General features: G+C 35.4%; 1 protein-coding gene, 1 non-coding gene and 1 pseudogene across 3 annotated transcripts; 1 reads left to right on the top strand and 2 right to left on the bottom strand.

Moving 5' to 3' along the window:
* Positions 1-9,060: 9,060 nt before the first annotated feature.
* Positions 9,061-13,526, top strand: LOC143604961 (putative NOT transcription complex subunit VIP2; annotated as a pseudogene). Its single transcript, XR_013148401.1, has 13 exons — positions 9,061-9,119; positions 9,220-9,328; positions 9,472-9,650; positions 9,986-10,376; positions 10,448-10,639; positions 10,710-10,811; positions 10,905-10,993; positions 11,933-12,076; positions 12,171-12,593; positions 12,737-12,789; positions 12,873-12,914; positions 13,050-13,194; positions 13,283-13,526. The product of XR_013148401.1 is annotated as a putative NOT transcription complex subunit VIP2 (transcript).
* On the bottom strand, positions 9,248-9,328 carry LOC143604969 (small nucleolar RNA snoR35). The gene has a single exon (XR_013148404.1). It is a non-coding gene; the product is annotated as a small nucleolar RNA snoR35 (small nucleolar RNA).
* A 320-nt stretch (positions 13,527-13,846) lies between the features above and the next one.
* On the bottom strand, positions 13,847-16,129 carry LOC143604967 (ankyrin repeat-containing protein At5g02620-like). Its single transcript, XM_077081266.1, has 3 exons — positions 15,664-16,129; positions 14,964-15,373; positions 13,847-14,743 (listed from the first exon to the last, which is right to left on the bottom strand). The coding sequence occupies exons 1-3, from the start codon at positions 15,986-15,988 to the stop codon at positions 13,847-13,849; spliced, it is 1,632 nt and encodes a 543-aa protein (XP_076937381.1). The 5' UTR covers positions 15,989-16,129.
* Between the last annotated feature and the right edge of the window lie 4,693 nt (positions 16,130-20,822).

Genomic DNA, 20,822 nt, shown 5'->3' with positions numbered 1-20,822 from the left:
AAATCAAATCAAAACGCAGATCTGTGGCATTAAAGGTTAAGCCATGTGGGATATGATCTACTCGAAATAATGATGAATAGAAGCCTAGCGATTGGGTTGCCAAAGTTAAGTATAAATAAAGATGTGGTGTGTGGAGGCTGCCAATATGGGAAGGCACACGAGCAGCCCTTCGAGAGCTCAAACCACAAGTCATCAAAGCCATTGGAGCTCGTCCATTCGGATGTGTTTGGGCCCGTTAAGCAAGCCTTGCTATCATGTATGAAATATATGATATCATTTATTGATGATTTCTCTAGGTACCTTTAGGTTTACTTCATGAAAGAAAAGTCGGAGGCGTTCACAAAGTTTAAAGAATTCAAATATGAATCAGAAAGAGATGTCAAATATTTGATTCAATGTCTAAGATTGGATAATGGGGGCGAGTACACATCAAGAGAGTTTAAGAAGAAATTGACCTGAGATGTTTGAAAAAGCACAAAGAAAACCGGTTTGGAATGTTGCAATGCGAGAAGAGATCGAAGCACTATTGAAAAATCAGACCTGGGAATTGGTACCGAAATCGGTCGAGACAAAGCCGATTTCGTGTAAATGGGTATACAAAATTAAACGGAAGGTAGATGGATCGATTGATAGGTATAAAGCGCGTTTGGTTGCACGAGGTTTATCCCAACAGTTTAGTATTAACTATGAAGAGACGTTTAGTCCCGTGGCTAAACTCACAACTGTTCGGGTTTTACTGGCCATAGCAGCAAGTAAGGATGGAACCTATGGCAGATGGACGTGAGCAATGCGTTTTTATATGGAGAACTTGATCATGTAATCTACATGGATCAGCCTGAAGGTTTTAAGCGTTTGGATCGGCCGATACGTGTGTGCAAATTAAAGAAAGCATTGTACGGGTTGAAACAGTCACCTCGAGCCTGGTTTGGAAAAATGGGTGAATTTTTAGAACATAATGGGTTCACACCGACTGATGCAGGTACTAGTTTTTTTGTTCGAATAGAAGGTAAAAAGGTTGCTATCGTATTAGTATATGTCGATGATTTAATAATAACAGGTGACATGGTAGATGAAATCAAGAAACTTAAAGAGAATTTGCTTACAAGGTTCCATATGAAAGATCTTGGAAAACTAAAACATTTTCTAGGATTAGAGTTGGAGTACAGAGCTACTGGATTACTACTACATCAACATAAGTACACTGTTGATATGTTGATGAAATATGGTTTAGAATGTTGCAAACTGGCAATGAATCCAATGGAGCCAACCGATCAGTTTCGCGCAACCGAAGGCAAAGAATTACAAAATCCTACTATGTGCCGAAAGATAGTAGGAAGTTTAATTTATTTGACACTAACCCGGCCCAATATCTCCTATGCGGTTGGTGTTTTAAGTCGGTTCATGCCAGACCCGAGAAAGCCGCACTTGGAGGCGGTTAGACGAGTGCTACGGTATTTGAAGGCAACACCAAAACATGGAATAAAGTTTGAGAGGGAGTCTCGGGCTGAATTGATTGGTTATTGTGATGTAGGTTATGCACGAGACCGGGATACCCGAAGGTCGACAACGGGTTATGTGTTTATGATAGGATCGGGTGCTGTGTCGTGGTGTAGTAAATGACAACCGACCGTGTCGTTGTCGATTACCGAAGCGGAGTATCGGGCCGCCGCAATGGCAGCTCAGGAGTGTGTGTGATTTAAGCAACTTTTGCTAAATCTGAATCAAGAAGTTGATTCTAAAGTGATAATATACTGTGATAATATGGCATCTATCGCATTAGCGGAAAACCCGATGTTTCATGCGCGCACTAAACATATTGAAGTGCATTATCACTTTATTCGGGAGAAAGTGTTGAAAGGTGAGATCGATTTAAAGCATGCAGACACGGAGGATCAGGTAGCGGATATGTTTACTAAACCGTTAACTGGAGTGAAGTTGATCAACTTTCGTGATGGCATTGGAATAGAGAAGTCGAGTGTTGAGAGGGAGTGTGAAACACTCGATAATACAGGGTGGCTCGATTACAATCTCGTGGGGCGGCTTGGTGGAGATCAAGATAATAATTAAATTAATTATTATCATTATCAGATTATTATTAATTGTTTTGTTTATCTAGTATCTTGTTTTAAATTTAAGTTATATCCTAATATCTAGTTTGAGTTTGAGTAGGAGAATAAATGTAAGGTTACTTATATATAAACCCATTAGTTCTGTGTTTCAAGTTGTTGTCGTTGTTTTCCAGAATAATAAAAACAGAGAGTCGAACAATTCGTTCAAACCCTTGTGTATAAGTTTCTGATTGTTGCAGATTACCATCTTGATATTCAACATTAATGATGTATACATCTTTTATTGTGTTTCTTTATAAGTTTTTCCAAGTGTTGAATAGATTTCAATTATACAGACAAATATAACTTGTTTGAACAGGCTCACCACTGCTGGTTTGTTGCAGAGGTGGGACAGTTCGTAGGTAAATAATGAAAGCAATTGGCATACTATGTTAGTTCTACAAATGTGTTTTGAGAAAATTGGCCAAGATGACTAGAGTATAGATGATAAATGCGCACTTTTAGATGTTTAAAAATAGGGATGCAAATGATCATAATCTAACTCACCAAGTCGATGTTTAAGCTCATGCTAGCTGAAGTTCAAACTTAATAAAAATATATATAGGATATAGTGTAGGGTTAGAATATGAGTTTTCGCTCGCAAAGGACCCTGATACATTCTTTTTTCTCTCGCAAAGGTCCCTGATGCATTCTTTTCAGAGTAAAAGGATAATATTTATGTTTGTGGTTGACTGAATATGCTGCAAATTAACGTAGATTCACCATATAAGTTTCATTTGTTTGTTCATTTTCTCATATACTAAACATTAATCGACATTTGAACCTTTGAGTATTATGATTGCCGATCGGTGTTGATATCGCGTGGGTATGGACCATGGTTAAAAGACTACTGGTATGGCGCATTTAATGTTTGTTAGGCCTAATTAACAATTATGGTTTGGATAAATGAGATGGATTTTAATGTTTGTTAGGCCTAATTAACAATTATGGTTTGGATAAATGAGATGGATTATGGCAATGAAAGTAGTAAACTGATATGGGTTTGGTCGGGACAAGAAACATAGTTCAGTTTTTTTTTAATCAAGACTTTGAATTTGGTACTTTACTTTGTAAGTTGACTTTGATATGATACATATATATTTATCTTATTTATGTAATTTTTTATATGTAACCCCGTCAACGACAATCACTATTAAGAGTTGATTTGTTTTAAGAAAAACCAGTTTTTACACAATGTTAATTGTATGTCATATTAAGGTTACTAAGTTACATGTTAATTTGATTTTTCAATTTTCATAAATTATATTTTTTAATATGTTTTAAAAAATTATTTTTTTAACTCGTGTGTCACACAGGTATACAGACTAGTTATATACTTAAAAAACATTTTCGAGTTTAAAGAAAAGAAAATAAAGTGTTAATTACATTATTGAGATAGATAGGAAGAAAAATATAGGAAAAAGAATTGTAACTTTATAATTATGTCCTCATTCTTGAGTTGGATAGGAAAGAAAAGATCGGGTAAATTAGTAATATTGTACATGGCTATAAACTTTTCCTTCACAACCATGCCATGTTTGGCTGGAAAGTTTTAGAGGAAAAAAGCCCTAACTTTTCTTTTCATTCTCTATCTTTTCTTTTAAAAAAAACTAAAGAATGAAATTTCTTTTTTTCTTTTCCAAACTCCTAAATAAAAAACTCAGGAACGCAGTGTAAGTCAGAAACAAAGGACGATAGAAGGCACCGTCATGCAACTCCATCGCGGCAAGGCAATAGCCACTAACGCACTTATCGGAGTTGCCGGCAACAGCCACTAACATTGTTACAATCATCGTCAACCAAAACAAAGAGGTAGGAATTCCGTTGTCCTCATGCACAACGGCAATGCAAAAGCAAGATGTTCAAAGACAGTCACCCTAGACTGCCGAAGCCAAAGACAACGACAGCCACTTATCTGTTTCTCTCTATAAAATCACCGTTCAACCACCAACGTTAACACTCCGGAAAAGGACTGGACATAATACAGAGAGACAGAAGGCGCTGTAGATGCAATTCAGCCGTCGTCATGAACGAACGGAGCCGCCGGCAACAGCGGTGACTATTCGTCTCTCACTCTACAATCACAATCCACCTAACCTCGTGTACAATCCTCAACTCAACCAAAAGGTTCACAGCCAAAAACAAAGGACAACATCACCCACCGTCGCCATAAACGGCCAGAACCGCCGACAACGGAAGGCGACCGTCCAAGTTTTCATTCTATGTGTAGAACCACCGGTCAAGTAATTTGTCTCTAGATTCAAAGTGGAGATAAGATCTAGATGTGTGAGAGAATCAATGTTAGTGGTCTGCAACAACACTCATAAAGGACACGTGACATAAGCTAGCATATTAAAGATGCTTTAAAGACTTATAAACCATGCATAAAATGTAGGAGCAGTAGAATAGTAGTGAATTGTGAGTGTCCAAGAACTTTCAAATTAATATATATATATATATATATATATATATAATTTGATCGAATATGGGAAAAAAAAATCCACACAGTTGTTTGTAATTAATTATGTTATTAACATATATTTTGTCTTGTTATACAAACCATTCAATAAAAGTTGTTACAACAATAGTATCAATAGAAACCATTCATCAAGGCCTTATCATTTGGGTGAAGAATAACTTAAGCGAGGACAGTTTTGGGAAATCTTCTTACATATTATATGTGTATCTCTAAAACCGGGATTCCGAGGAAATTCATACGGGGAGATGTTAATATGGGGCAGGAAGATAAGGTGGGTGATGTGGGAAAAAGTTTATGGCTGCTACAGACTTCTGAGGATTAGGGTTCGGGAGTATAATAGACGCAAACATAGCTTTGCTTACGAAATGGTGGTTGCGACTAAAAATCCAACCGGATTAGTTATGGCCTAGAGTAATATTAGCGATTCATCGGAATGGAAGATGGCGTTTTCTTTGCATTGTGTCTCTTCAGCGTTTTCTTCTTCTTTTTTTTTGGAACGGGACAGCCGGGGGGAACATTTTAGTTTTTTATTTATATTTTGAGTTATAATTTTTTTATTATTATTTTTGAATATTTTTTTGAGGGGTTTTTGTTTGTCACAAATCCTTCTCACATTTCTTATTTTTATCTCCATTTATATTTTAACTTTTCCTTAGATATATTAATTAATTTATTAAGTAATTAACACCTAAATACAAGCATGCATATAAAAGAAATTTACTAGAGGGCGCTACAATTATTTCAAAGAAGTATAGTAAATTGACACATGAATAACTACGAGGACATAACACTTTGTTCTCGAGTTTAATGTGCTATATTCCCGAGATCATTAAACGAAAGAAAAAAAAAAGAAAAAGAATCCTTTCTTTTCATTTCCTTTCACTCAATTTACTAACTTTCTTTCCTTTCAATTCCTTTCAAATCGGAAGGAAACACTTTCCTCCAATTTATTCTTTAAAACCCTTACTTTTTTCTCTTTTCCTTCCCTTAAATGCAATTAGGGAACATACTATTTTTATCTTAGGGATTTTTACATATTTCCCCTTACTTAACATTGTTAATTACATATTTCCCTTTTCATATTAAATTACCAAGTTACTCATATCTCTTACCATTAATAAATAGAGTTAAACCCACACCATCAAATCATCTTCTTCAACCTACTTCCGGCAAGTTTCTAGCCATCTCATCACTGCCATAAATGACTACCACCACCATTTCCCTATGAATCCCGCCGTCTCATGTACACTTTTTTTATTATACTTGAGTTTTTTTGTTGGTAAAAAAGATTAATCCAAAACTTTTTTTATATTGACAATTGATTAAAAGTTCGATGCCAATTGGTTTATTAGTGTTCGATATATTCGTCTTTACATCGACTCGGTTTGGATTGAACTTGAGGGGATATGTAATTGATGTTTTAAGGAAGGGGATATATGTAAATACTTATTTAATTATGTCATTAAGGGTAAAACAGTCATTTAATTAGTTAATTTTAATGAAATGGGGAGATATGTAATATGTGTGGCTTAGGGAGGGGAAATATGTAATTCATTTTAAGGGATGAGTATATATGTAATAAGCTGACTTAGCAAGGGGATATATATAAATGCCCCTTTATCTTAATTTCCAGTCTCTTCTAAATAAAAACTAGGGAACACACTTAATTCTTTCTTTCCATTCATTTTCTTTCCTTTCTCTCCTATGGATAGCACCAATGAAGAAACACTATACTAACCCTTGGTAGGCCTAGCTTAATGTCTCACCCAAGAGTGGATTAATACCCAGTCTAACCCCCAATGGGCTTAGTTTGATGTTTTCCGATGAATGTAACGACAACTATTCAAGTCTCCGACAGATGTAGGCATGCAAAACAAAACGCTGTGAGCTCGCTACGAGAATGGGAATAGGGGGGGGGGGCTTCTCGTAACCACTAGCTGACGTGAGAATCAGTATGGTAAGTGATTAGTATTCTTTAAGAAAATGAGAGGAGATCAGATCCTTTTACTGTTGTTCTACCCTTGGTATTTATAGCCGAAAGAGGGAGAAGGATGATTGGACCATTTGTCCCACTCAATGAAACCTTTTATTCTTATGGCTGTGCATGATGTTGGCTCCGGATTGGTTGTCTTGTTGGCCTATGGAAGTCCTTGTCGTGGGTAGGTATCGCGCAGGCGCTTTTTCATTGGTCCATCGTGCGTTGATGGATAGTACGAGAGCTCAGCCTATGACTGGCTCTCCCTTCTCTATCAAGTGCTCCTGTGCTTGGTCACGAAAAGTCTTCCTGTCTTTCTCCTTTCATTGTAGATTACTAAGTGTTCATCCTGCGGAAGACTTGTGTATCCTCCCGCGGACGAGTTACGTGTTTTTCCGCGGAAGGTATTCTTCCCCGCGGGTGATTGTGTTTGGCTATATTTTTTGCGGTTCCTTGCCGTTGGTTATTCATGGTCACGGAGGGGTTGTCTCCTCATTCTTAATGGATTAGTACCCTACCTCCACATAACATAAGGAGGGGAAGTGAAGGAAATGGATGGATGGAAACAAATTGTTGTGTTCCAGAGTTTCATTAAGGAAAAGAAAAAACAAAATGTATGTTCCCGAGTTTCATTAAAGTAAAGAAAATCAAATAAATAAAGGGAAATATAGAGTAATATTTCATTACCTTTACTTTCAGTCATTAAGTGAACTCATGAAAACAGTAATAAAGGCTTTTGTTGTTTGTTACCATTTTAGGGTAGATGGATTAATGTTGTTTAATCTTGTATAAATCCCTTTAAAAAACTTAATGTTGGAGAGGAAGTAGAAATTTAGGCTAGAGATAAGAAGGTCTTAAGTTTGAATCCGATTCTAACCGGGTTTTACTGTAATGGGCAATGAGTTTTACTATAATGGGTGTTAGTGAGTACACGACCTAACTAACTAACTAACTAACTAACTAACTAACTAACTAAAACTAACAAAGTCTGCTAGAGTAGTTACAAGAATAACCCTCCCTACTTACAAGAATTACAAACAAGCTCTTTTATTTCAAATTATTACATGTTGACCCCTATACTTCCTGATATGCAACAAAAAAAATAATATTGGAAGCCTGGCCTTGTCTTTTCTTCGTGTTGGATCCCTCGTTATCACCTTTGAATTGAAAACACACACACACACACACACACACACACACATCTCACTTGAAGCTTTGACAGATCCATTTACCCTCAGGTAATCTCTTTCTTATACATGCGAGTTTCATTTTCCTACGACCTAGGGTTTTATTATTCCCCCAAATAAGTAGTAAAAAAATGTGGCCATTTGCCATGATTAGACACTCTACTTGCTGTGTATATATATTTTATTTGCTTTACCTATTAAATTTGAGAGTTTTCGTTAACTGTGATTTATGAAATGAAAGAACAGGATGCTTGTTTCTATTGATGTAAGAAATGTAGAATCAATGCTTAACTAGGTTTAAGCTTATTTTTAACTTCTGATTGAATCTGAAGCCAATTGTACACTTATTTCTTGATGTATTTTATTATATCATGACCATGCTTGGTTAATGAAATGAGTGTCGGAAATTGTTTTACCATTTCTGACCATAGTTCTTAACCATTTCTAGATGTCACGTGATATAAGATATATTAGTGGTTATCATGCGTCGGCCATTTACATCTCAAACCAGATGGGCTTTTTATTTGTTACAAGAAAGAGAACGCGTTATAAGCAAGTCCTATCCGTAGTTATTAAAAGCCCTTGCTTCTTGCTCCTAGGCCCATTTTTCAGGCGAGGCTCAGTGAATGCGCTTTTAGTTCCTAGGCGAGCGCTTCGGCATTGTCTATGCCAAGAACATGAGATCTAGGAGAAGGCAAAGGCATTATATTGATACATTTTATTATTCAAGTTTTGGGATCACGTTTGAATCTTGACTATTTTAGAACTTTTGGTACTGATTAGATGATATTAAATGTTATATAATAGCTTTTGTTTATTTTATTTGAAGAATAGTATTATTTTTCATATACATAATATATTTTAAATGTTTTATTTAAGTGTGCTTATTTTTCATCAGGGCCTCGCTTTTTTTGCGCCTTGGCCCTAGGCGAGGCCTATGCGCCTTGAGTGCGCTTAACACATTTGATAACTATGGTCCTATCTAAGGCATATGTTATTATGCTTTGTTTTGTATTGTACAATATCTGATAACAGATGAGCACCTTGGTTTAGGGTTTAGGGCTATAGGAGCTTCACTAATATGGGATACACTTCAAAACAGGAATATTGTTTATAGCACCCCTGTGACATTTGTTTTCATCATTCAAAAGTTGAATATCATGTTACATGATCCATATATGCATCTGTTTGTATATTAGTTGTTTCTTACTTTTTTTAATAGTTTTCTAACCTGCTCCTTTGATCTTCTTCTTTTCAGATAATAGGCTAATAAAGCACTGTGAAAGCTTCGAAATTGAAATTTTCAGAAGAAGGCGTAGTTTTCTGCATGACATTTTGGCATTTTTGCAATGTCAGGGTTACTTAATAATGTATTGGAACATCTTTCACATAGCCCACATTCTAGTCTTTTTTTGTTTGGATATGTTCTGTTTTTGGTTATAATCAATTTATTATACTTTTTTGCTGCAGTCATCTCTGACCGTGCCAGCTTCAAATCTTCAAGACAACACTGGGCGACCATTTTCTGCATCTTTCTCAACTCAATCTGGTGCACCTTCCCCTGTTTTTCATCAAAGTGGTTAGTGAGCTCTACTGATTATTATTTCTTATATGTAAAACTATATGGAAACTTTTATATGTAAGCGGGCATGCATTGTCACACCATTTTGGCATTATGATATGCAAATATCTTACATGAGTAGTTCTGTTTATACTTTATAGGATCTCTTCAAGGGCTCCATAACTTACATGGAAGTTTCAACATTGCCAATATGGTGGCTACACTTGGATCAAGAAATTCAACAACTGCTAATGTACCTTCAAGCGGGCTTCAACAACAAAGTGGAAACCTTTCTGCTGGAAGATTTACATCAAACAATATGCCTGTTGCTCTTTCTCAGGTACTTTTTCAGTATTGTTTTATTAAATAACTATTAACATAAGTTTAACAACTTATTGAACTTGGTGTCATCTTATAAGCTCAATTTTAAGATCAAAGTTTGAAACACTAGATTTGTCTCTGCAGACAAACTTGTTTTATTGGTATATTTTCATCACTTGTTAGTTTATATTTTGTGAGCTTATCATCAATGTGATCACTAACAACCAAACCACGATCCAGTAAAGTTTCATAGTTATTTAAACTTTTTGTCGAAATAACATCTATTCTATAAAATCTCAAAAATATTAATCAAATCTGAAAGTTGATGATATATCTCACTGTCATTTGTTCCAGATAGCACATGGCAATTCACATACTCATTCAGCGCTGAACAATAGAAGTGGAATGAGTGTTGTTGGAAACCCTGGGTTTAGTAGTGGCGCAAATGCAATCAGTGGTTCAATTCCTGGAATCCTACCTACCTCTGCACCAATCAGTAACCGTAATTCTATTACGGGAGTCGGAGTGACACCGGTTTTGGGAAGTCTGGGTTCCCGGATCACCAGCTCAACTGGAAACAATGGCGGCGGTGGCGGCAGCAGTAGCATTGGAAGAAGCTTAAGTTCTGGTGGTGGTTTATCAATTCCCGGCCTTACTTCTCGATTAAATCTAAATACTAATAGCAGTGCAGGAAATTTAGGCATGCAGGGATCAAATAGATTAATGGGTGGTATGCTTCAACAAGGTACCTTTCTCATATATTTTCATACAAATAATGTATCTTCAATTCAGTTTTTTAATGATTTATAAATGCAGCTTCCCCACAGGTTATGTCTATGTTTGGAAATTCATATCATTCAGGTGGACCACTTTCTCAAAATCATGTTCAAAACTCAATGGGAATGCTAAGCGATTTGAATAACAATGACGGTTCACCTTTTGATATAAATGACTTCCCTCAATTGAGCAGTTGTCCTAGTTCATCTGGAGGAGCCCAAGGGCAAATTGGTAAATCTGGAGTTATATATGTCATCATATTTATTTCTGGTGTTTACTTTATTATTCATTACAATTTCAGGTTCATTAAGGAAACAAGGTCTTGGTGTTAGTCCTATTGTTCAGCAAAACCAAGAATTCAGCATCCAGAATGAAGATTTTCCCGCTTTACCAGGTTTTAAAGGTGATTGCACATTGTATCAAATGTGATTTTTTGGGCATTTTTTAGAACTTGACACCTCATGTTCTTGACTGGATTTTAGATATTATTATTTAGGTGGCAATGCTGATTATTCTATGGATCTGCACCAAAAGGATCAGCTTCATGGCAACAATGTGTCCATGATGCAATCTCCACATTTCTCTGTGAGTGCCACTTTTGGGTAAAGATGGTAATACTGGTGGGTTGTCAACGGGTCAAAGCTGGTGGGGTTGATCCAAAACACTTGGCTCCTTTTTTTTGGGGTTTTTATCGATACACTTTGGGCGACTTTTGACCCGTTGAGATTGAACACAACCCTGAGTTTTGGATCTGGGTCAAAATTGCCACCTATATAGACCTATATACAAATCGAGGGAACACAAATGGGGCTTGTTTCTGTTTGTTTGTTTGTTTAACTTTGACAGAACAAATGAACGGACACTTAAACGAACAGATTTTATTGTTTGTTCGTTTGCTAAGAAAATGAACGTTTTCATGCTTGTTTGTTTTGTTCGTTAATATTATAAATGAATGGTTCGCGAACATAAATGAACACAAATGTAAGAAGTCAAGAACGTAAACGAACAATAGTTAAAAAAGTAAATGTGAATATCCAAATTATAGTCTAAAATACCACCACTTTACAATTATATCCAACATTTTAAAACTTTACATAGATATCAAACTGATTTCAATTTGGACTTAAGGGTTTTAACATATGAAAACCAAATTAATTTGAAATTAATATTGGTAATAAATGAATTTGAATGAATACGTGTAAAGGAATGGACACAAGTGAACAAATATAAACCAACGTAAATGAACGAACATAAATGAATGAATATAAATGAATGTAAATGAATGAATGTTTACCAAGGTTAATTAACGAATGGAACATGTGCTCATGTTCTTTCGTTTAGTTAAATTAACAAAAAATTGTGTTAAATGAACAAAAAGTTGTGTTCATGTTTGTTTGTTTGTTTATTAAATGAACGAAGATAAATGAACTTACCGCGAACAGTTCACTGAACGTTTGGTCCGTTTACGGGCCTCGTGTTTTCTGGTTTTCGAGGTTCCATAATAAGTCCATGGTCCATATGCAGATCGGAAGATCTTCTGGATTCAATTTAGGAGGAACATTTTCATCACATCGGTCACAACCACAACATATTCCATCTGTAAATAATCAAGATCATTTGCACGGTTCAGATATGTTTCGAGGATCACATTCATCTTATCACTCACAGGTTTCCTTGCTTGATCACGATTTGTTTAAGTTTTAACTTTACATTTCTTAAAGTGGTGTAATATAATATATACTTGAATTTGAAATTTTTTTAGGGCGTTGGATCGCCAAGTGTTGGCTGACCATTGAACTCTCCAAACACTGTCTCGAGTGTCGGTTCATATGACCAACTTATCCAACAGCATCAACAGCAACAAAATCAATCTCAATTTCGATTACAGCAAATTTTTTCTGCCAGTCAATCTTATAGGGATCTAGGAATGAAGTCAATGCAGGGCCCACAAACCGCCCCAGATCGATTTGGGTTACTTGGATTGTTAAGTGTAATTAGGATGAGTGATCCTGATTTAACGTCTCTTGCACTCGGAATCGATTTGACAACACTTGGTCTCAACTTAAATTCTCCTGAAAATCTTTACAAGACGTTTGGTTCCCCATGGCTGGATGAACCTACCAAAGGACCTCCAGAATTTACCGTCCCACAATGTTATTTTGCCAAACAACCGCCTGTTCTTAATGTGAGTCAAATGCTGGTATTGATGACGTTGCAAAATGGATGGTTGGGTGATTAGTCAAAATTGCCATATCAAAAATAATTTATTTCTTCCACATTTTTAGTGTAAATTCTAGTGTGTTTAAATATTTATTGGTATATTTGCAGCAAGGCTATTTGTCGAAGTTCCAGTTAAATACTTTATTCTATATATTTTACAGGTAATTTGAGTTTTAATAATTCCATTTGGTGATTTTACTTTGTCAACAACTAAAAATGCATTTCTCGTTATTGCATTATGCAGCATGCCAAAGGATGAAGCCCAGTTGTATGCTGCAAATGAGCTGTAAGTTATCTAGTTACAAATGCTCATTTATTTGAGTTCGTCTTTTATGAATAAAAGATTTAGGAGGCTATGTGCTTTAGCAGCTTTTGACCAGCTGACCCAGTTTGTTTTACCTGTTTGACCCAATTGTTGCAGGTATAACAGAGGGTGGTTCTACCACCGGGAGCATAGATTGTGGTTTATGCGGGCAGCAAACATGGAGCCTCTTGTTAAGACAAATACATATGAGAGAGGATCATATGTTTGTTTTGATCCAAACACATGGGAAACAATACGCAAGGTAGAAACAAGTTTGTGGCACATGTTAAGTCTAATAACTTTTTTCGGTTGTTTTTAAAGTGTCAACCTGTTTTTATGTCGCATTGCAGGAGAATTTTGTGGTCTACTACGAGATGTTGGAAAAAAGACCGACGCTACCTCAACATTGACAATTTCACATGTAAAGTTTGTTGATAGTTCATTGGTTATGGTAGTCAGGTTTCAGGTTTAGGATTAGGTTCCTGTTGCCTAATCCTTTGTAATATGAGTTATTCACTTGTTCATTATGAATATCATTCTAGTGTCTTTTTTAAAATTGATATTGAACAGTATTAAGCAATTTTTTACAACTTTTGTCATTGCCATATGCAGGCAAGTTTTAGTGTTTGAAAATGAAATTGTTACTCGTATTATAAATTGTAGGGATGAGCAAATAGTACCGGGTACCGGTACTAGTACTAAGTTTTTAAGAAAACCGGTAGCTATACCAAGTATTTAAGAAAATCGGGATCTGAAAATTCGGGATAGGTGTCGTTGGTACGGGTATGGTACCGGGCCATTTTAGTTGTATCCAAGTCCATTTACTTACACTTCATTACTACATTTATTCTATTGTTGCTACAATTAGGATGAAATTTAAACAAGATTGATAAGATTTTTGTATTTTTTTTTCTTTAAATTGCATACATTTTCTTGAATTCAGTATTAATCACATCCGGATCTGAAAGTACAGACATTGACCATGTTGTAGACCTTGACCTCGACCTACTTCTGCCATTTGACGTCAAGTTTTTTCTTAGTCTTCTCATATTCTTACTTTCGATCCTATGCATGATTACCCAGTAACACATTAAACCCAAGGTCGTGACCATTATCGTTGTTCCTATAATGGTCACACAAACCGCTAGCCATTTCTCACGTTCCCCCACCACAATGAACGCGAGTGCCAAAAATGCCACCGACACAAGCACACAAGCTAACCACATTAGCTTGTTTATTATAGCCATCATTTGCTTCTTTGCTTTGCTTTCTATAACCACCACGGATGTCTGAACTACAACCACTGCTAACGAAATAAATAGAGCCACCGAGTCGAAAACAAAAAAGACTATAAACAGTGGTTGTGGGGCTATATTCGCCTCACCTAGGGAGAATCCATTGGGTATGTTATTTCGGTCATCTGCATATTGGCCCGGGACTGTAAAGATTGCAGCAAAGGCTACAGTAGCGATCAAAACTGCCACCACGGTGGTAGAGGTTATCGCATTGTTGAGTCCCTCGGCATGCATTTTATTGAGGTGTTTTGCAATGCCTTGGACCCGCCTTTGAGTTTGGCGCGTGTGTTCTAATTGGTGGTGGACCTCAAGCTTTATGTCGCTCACGGTTTGCTTTAGCTCTCCTGTTGGAGTCGTTGGAGGTTTTAGGACCCGCGCACTTGGGACACCGTGTTCTTGTAAGATGGATCCAATGTGGGGATGGCCCATTTTATGGGCCGTGTCAAAGGCGGTCTCGTTCGACCTATTCACGACTTTTGTGTTGGTTTCGCTACGCGCTAGTAGCACCTTAACAATCTACAAAAAACATTAAATAATAATTGTGAGAAAACAGAAACTAACAATCCTTATAGCCCATTGCATCTTACGTCATAAATGCACATTTAAGATGTCAGGTGCACTTAAAGAGTGCACCAAGTGCATTTGATGTTCAAAACCACATAAGAAATCAGATGCACTCATTGATGTCTTAAATGTCACCATTAGATAAAAATAAATTAAAACTTTATTCTTTTACCTGCGCTCGGCCTTTGCGGGCCGCTATATGCAAAGCGGTATTTCCCTTAGCATCGATCATATTAATCAACGATGGATCTGCCTTGATCAGCTCCTCAACCACCTCATGCCTTAGCCCTTTGGCCGCCATGTGAAGGGCGGTCTGCCCCTTCTTATCGGTCCTTGCCGCTATCCCAGGTGCCTTCTCCAAAAGAGCCTTCACCACTTGAAGATGCCCGTTTCTTGAAGACGAATGTAGCGCCGTTTTCCCGTTACTTCTCGCTATGGATGCCAAACTACTCTCTAAATCCAACAAATAGTTCGTCACGTCAAAGTTTCCTTGCACGGCCGCTGTGTGCAACGCCGTGGTGTTCGATGTATCCACCGTCATCGCTAACTCCGGGTACGCTTCCATTAAAACTTTTACCACCTCTGTAAATCAAAAGAAATACAATAGTTTTAAAACAAGAGTGATGCTAAAGAGACATCACCAACAAAACTGTATATTACTGCATATCACATCATACAGGTCATATGATAAGACGAAAAAGGTCATGCGAGCTATATTATGTGTCAATTAATTAAACACATCATACTATTTGTACGATCAATTTTTGTATATCATACGACCCGTAAGCCATATGACTCGTATGAAACGTTAGTGGTGTATAACTAATGTGTTTAGTGGTTAAATTAATAACAAAAAAGAATGATTTGATTACCTAAATCTCCTTGTTTAGCAGCAATATGAAGAGCATCAAAACCATTATTAGCTTTAATGCTAGCAGTTGCAATATCACATTGATCAATCAAAAGCCTAACCAAATCAACATGACCAAATTCGGCGGCCACATAAAGCGGCGGTTCACCGGCATAATTCTGTTTCGACAACAACGAAATCAGCTCTTCCTCGCTGTAACAGTCACCTAAAATATTCATTATCGCGTTAATATCCCCAGCCCGGGCTGCTGTATGCAAAGGCGAATCATCCCGTTTTCCCATCATCTGCTTCGCCATCTTTTTAGCCGGTGGCAGCCTTGTTTCCATATGAGAAATTTGTATATCGCCTAACAATTAAATTATTTTATCACACAATGCAAATGTTGTCCAAAAGTTACATCACAAACTTCATTATAGATGTGTTGCAAGATCTTGGGCCTCAAATATGTGCCCTGTAAACACATAAATTATAAATAATAATAAAAATGACAATATTTTGGATTTTATATATAAATGAAAACAATAGGACGAAGGAAGACAACAACCTTGGTAGGAAGAAAGGTGGTGCTTTTGGTGTCTTCCATTTAGAAGGAAAAAAGGCCATGAATTGAATATGGCTTTTTAGAGATCAATCAATCTGTAAAATGGTATTAAAAATAAAAAAATAAAAAATAAATCTACGGTTGTACGTGCATCCTTTTGTGTTGAATGAAAGAAAGAAAGAAAGAAAGAGAGAGAAAGAGATGTCTATGGCACATGCATGCAACAAAGGTTTTTAGACTTGTATTATATTTAATTAAAATAGAATCCGAATCACTCACACAAAAGGCCTTTTCTTTTTTATTCAAACAGAATAAATGATATATTATAGACGGAATTTCATTAATATTGTTATTTTTAGTTTATTTATGTATCTAACTTCGAACATGCATTTATCGAAATTATTTTTAATAAACCATTTCATTTTTAAAGTTGTAGTAAAGGATTTTAACTTATAAAAGATTAATTATATACTAATATAAAATCATAAGGTGTGTGTTGTTGTTTAACTAGCAAGAATTGGTTAAAACATCACATCATTATCATGTATATAGTGAATTATTAAATGACTCATTCTTTATTAGTGCGTTGTAGTTTTACTTGATTTAACTAAAAAGAAAAATAAAAAGTAAATAAACATGTATGTGTGTGTTTGCATATAATTGATGAGTTTGAAGTGGAACTCATCAATCAAAGGAGAGCAAGGCATTAAGGGGATGGCGCCTAAGGGCAAAAAATTGTTTTACGTCGGAATTGTAACTGGGGCGTTGTCATTTGGGGGTGTTGGCTTTGCCGCCTTCCTAAGTTTTTATAAGATAAAATTTAATGGAAGAGGTAAACACATGGTGGGCCCTACATGTGTTTCCATCCCGGCTGACCTAGGATTTTTGGACAATGGGTCCCATTTTTTCGATTTTCAAAAATTTCGGGTCGGTTGTTGTTCGGGTCGAGTTGAGGCGAAGGACATAATAAAACAATATTATAATAAAACACATAAAATATGATGTTATTCGAAACGAGAAAAAAAAACACTACAAATTATGTATGACTTTTCGTGTTTTGAAAACGAATGCAAATACCTCTCTTTTCATATAATAAATACAAGTATCATTCATATAATTTTATCTCTTTGGTTAACATGATAAGATGAAATTGGTTTTTGTTCGGAGAGATCCCATGAAAGATCTTCCAAATCAATTTTCTTATGAGTATTACTTGAAAGAAGATGATGGCTCAAAACTTCCTTTTCAATAATCCTTGTATAATTAGCTCTAAAATTCAAGTTTTTAACAACCTAAGTCACAACCTAACATCATCGTTAATAATACAAGACTATGTGTATTAAGTTTTGGAAAATAATAATGAAATAGAAGTTTAGAACTACACTTTGTGTACTGGACAAAACTCTATAGTACAACGTTCAAAGGCTTTTAGACAAAAGTTAATTAAGCTAATATTGAATATGATTTACAAAAACAACAGAAACATAGCCTAATAAAGTAATATTGAACATGATTTGAAAAAAACAACATAAACATAGCCTAATAGGCTGGTACATTTAAAAGGAAAAGCAGGAGAGTTTCCATCAAACCAGTTAAACTAGTTCAACTTTATTAATATGGGTTTCAAGTTCTAATTTTTATAGGGTTTTTAAAAAAATTAATATACCGCTTCTAGTAAATTTTAAGAAAACATTGGTATACCTTGATCCATACTATTTGGGTCCGCCCCTAGACCTAGTTAATAATTAGGGGTAACTTTCGTTACCCTTCAACTTTTCGTCGGTAGTGTAAATTTATTTATTTTTGAGTCGATTTTCGTATTTCGTTACTCCCAAAAAAATATAACGTTACCCCTATTTGTTTAAAGCTCAATCAAACTAAAAGTTAACACCAATCAAAGCCCAACCAAAGTTTAAAGTCCAACCAAATTAAAGCTCAAACCAAATAAAACCGTGGTTCATTGTTCCTTCGGTCACTCGACCTCCATGCCGCAGGCAAGTAGCTGATGGCCGGTGTTCTCTTAGTCCCTCTTCCACAGTTTGACTTCTACTTGTTCAATTTAGGTATTTTTCTACTTTTATCGAAAGTTGTGATTGTTAATTTGTTTATATAAAGTATCAATTTGGAGATGTTTATGGGCAATTGAATATTTGAAAGATTGATTAAGATTTATATTGGATATTTGGATAATGTAAATTGGAAATTGTAATTGATAAGAGATTTAGGGTTTATGTCTAAACTGGAATTGATTATGGATTTAGGTTTATGTATAAACTGAAATTGATTATGGGTTTATGGTTAAAATTTAGTTTATTCAAAAATTAGGGAACTTGAAAGATGAAAACGACAAAGTTATATTTGCAATCTTTTTAAATGAAAATTTTAAGAAAATGATGATATCGGTCTAACATCAAGTTCAAAAAAAAAAAAAAGGTTATTGTATGAATACGATAAAAAAAATTCGGTTATTATATGAAATACGACAAAATAAACAAAAATCGTTTACATTATTATATGAAATACGGTAATTTTTTTTTGTTTTAAACATTACCCCTGAGATTTTGGTCTAGATCCGTCACTGTTTCCATCGATGTCCATACACGAGCAACGACGATAAAAACACGGCTTATTGATACATACACAACATAGGTATGAGCTCGGGACGGTATCGATATCGATATCGATCCCGAAAACCCAAAATATTTGGTACCGGTACTTAAATGTTCAGTTCGGTACTGGTACCAATATTTCCCGAATTTTATATGAAATATCGTGTAAAATTCAGGAAATACTGATACTACCGATTGATACCGGTACCAATCGATACGAGTACCGAAAATGATTATCCTTACACAAACATGTGAACGAAAAAAAGTATTATGTACGTATAATAAACATTATTTTAGTGGCTAAGCCATGACAAAAAAACATGGGGCAACCGTACTTTAAAAGAAAAAAAAACACTTTTAACTCCCAGTCCCACTTCCAAATATTTATTTTTTTATTCACCACCAGCCATGAACTTGTGGAATATTAGGACAAGAAAACAATCAAACCACAAGGTCGGCCTCCCAAATTTTTATGGTCTGGTATGTAATGGGAGTAAAAAGGTTTTTAACTTCAATGTTCGATTTATGGATTTATTGTGTCTAAAAAAATAAAAATAAAAATAATAGTTAATTGTAATTATGGTTCCTGTGATGAAACCTCAAACACAGGTTGCAACTTCGTAGTGGCATTTTTGCAATTATGTGCTCTGTGGTGGCACTTTATTTTTTTCACTTTAGGTTTTTCGTCAAATCCCTGTTAGTTTGTTCTGTTAAGCAGAGGGGCAAATCCGTCTATTTGCCCCATGTCCCTTCCCCGTCGATATTTAACTCCCCCAACTTAACAATTTACAACCCTAGCCGCCATCTTCGCCGTCATCCCCCGTAACCACCATCTTCTACGTCATCCCCCATCGATCATCATCAGCAACGCAATCACATGAATACTTGAGTTGTTAGTGGATAACGCCGCTCTCTCAGGTGTCTGTCATTTTCATAATTGTTAGTCGATTCTTGATTTAGAAGCCGTAAATGAAATAATCATAATCGTAGCTAAATCAGTTCCGTTTATCATTTTGTAGCGGCGATGTGGGTTAATGCCTCCTGGGCCTGATTCAGGGTGGATTTGGTTGTGATGCACATTTTATGTTGTATTTTTATTAATGTTTAAATCGTTTAATGATAATTGATAAATTAATATAAATTATAATCCATGTTACGTAAATAAGATATAGAATATGTAAATCACAAATCTACCATGTTTGTAGTAAATTACAGTATGTGCTTTTATCATACTGTCAGGATATGCGATTTCCCTACAAAAGTCTTACAAAATTATTTCAATGACTTTAGTTGTTATTCGTAAATAATTTTGCCTAAAGCTTTTAATATTTAGTTAAAAAGGTTTGAAAATCAAATATCTTATAAGATCAAAGATTTAAAGTAAAATTAAAACATGATACTTTGTGTTCTTCTAGGTACTATTCGTTAGCAACGCTATAATGAATTCAATATAAATCACGTGTCACACGCCGACTAATGACGAATTATACATCGAGCTGTGCCTTTAATTGCTCATCGCACAACGACACTATTAAAATGACAATATTTATTATTATCGATTTCATGCATCACACATTACACATTGTTTAAATCTAACAAAATAAACAAAAGTAATCGCAAATAATATTGTTTTCGATAAATAACCTAAAGTCCAACTAATGATCTTTAATCTTGAAATATAATCAAACACTTGTACCTGCAGCATGTGTAAAGATAAAAGAGTCCCCCACAAGTAGTGGGTGAGTAAATAATTTTTTTTGTGGTTTCTTTTTTTTCATTATTCTTATATGTTGATATTGCTAAAAAAAAATCTAGCCAGTAACTCATTGGTGTAGTGCATATGTGCAATATTGTATATTGCATATATTCTAGAGTGTTGTATTGCATAGAATACAACACTATTTCACATATTTGATACACTTATTATATATATGCAATATAAGAGTAATGCACACATCTAATACACATTATACGTATGTGCAATACAACACTAATGTACATGTGCACTAC

The sequence above is a fragment of the Bidens hawaiensis genome, unplaced genomic scaffold (genome assembly GCF_021521415.1).
Source record: "Bidens hawaiensis isolate Kalapana, Puna unplaced genomic scaffold, B.hawaiensis_p1.1 tig00067459_1, whole genome shotgun sequence".
Lineage (NCBI taxonomy): Eukaryota > Viridiplantae > Streptophyta > Magnoliopsida > Asterales > Asteraceae > Bidens > Bidens hawaiensis.
The sequence above is the reverse complement of the archived record's forward strand: the minus strand, read 5'-3'. Positions and strand labels throughout refer to the sequence as shown.

Bases quoted from the DNA above. Each gene is read 5' to 3' on its own strand.
- LOC143604967 (XM_077081266.1), bottom strand. From the start codon at position 15,988: ATGGAAACAAGGCTGCCACCGGCTAAAAAGATGGCGAAGCAGATGATG. The intron at 15,374-15,663 runs GTAATCAAATCA...TTTGATTTACAG, and splicing joins TGCTAAACAAGGAGATTTAG to AGGTGGTAAAAGTTTTAATG. The intron at 14,744-14,963 runs GTAAAAGAATAA...TGTTTTTTGTAG, and splicing joins CCCGCAAAGGCCGAGCGCAG to ATTGTTAAGGTGCTACTAGC.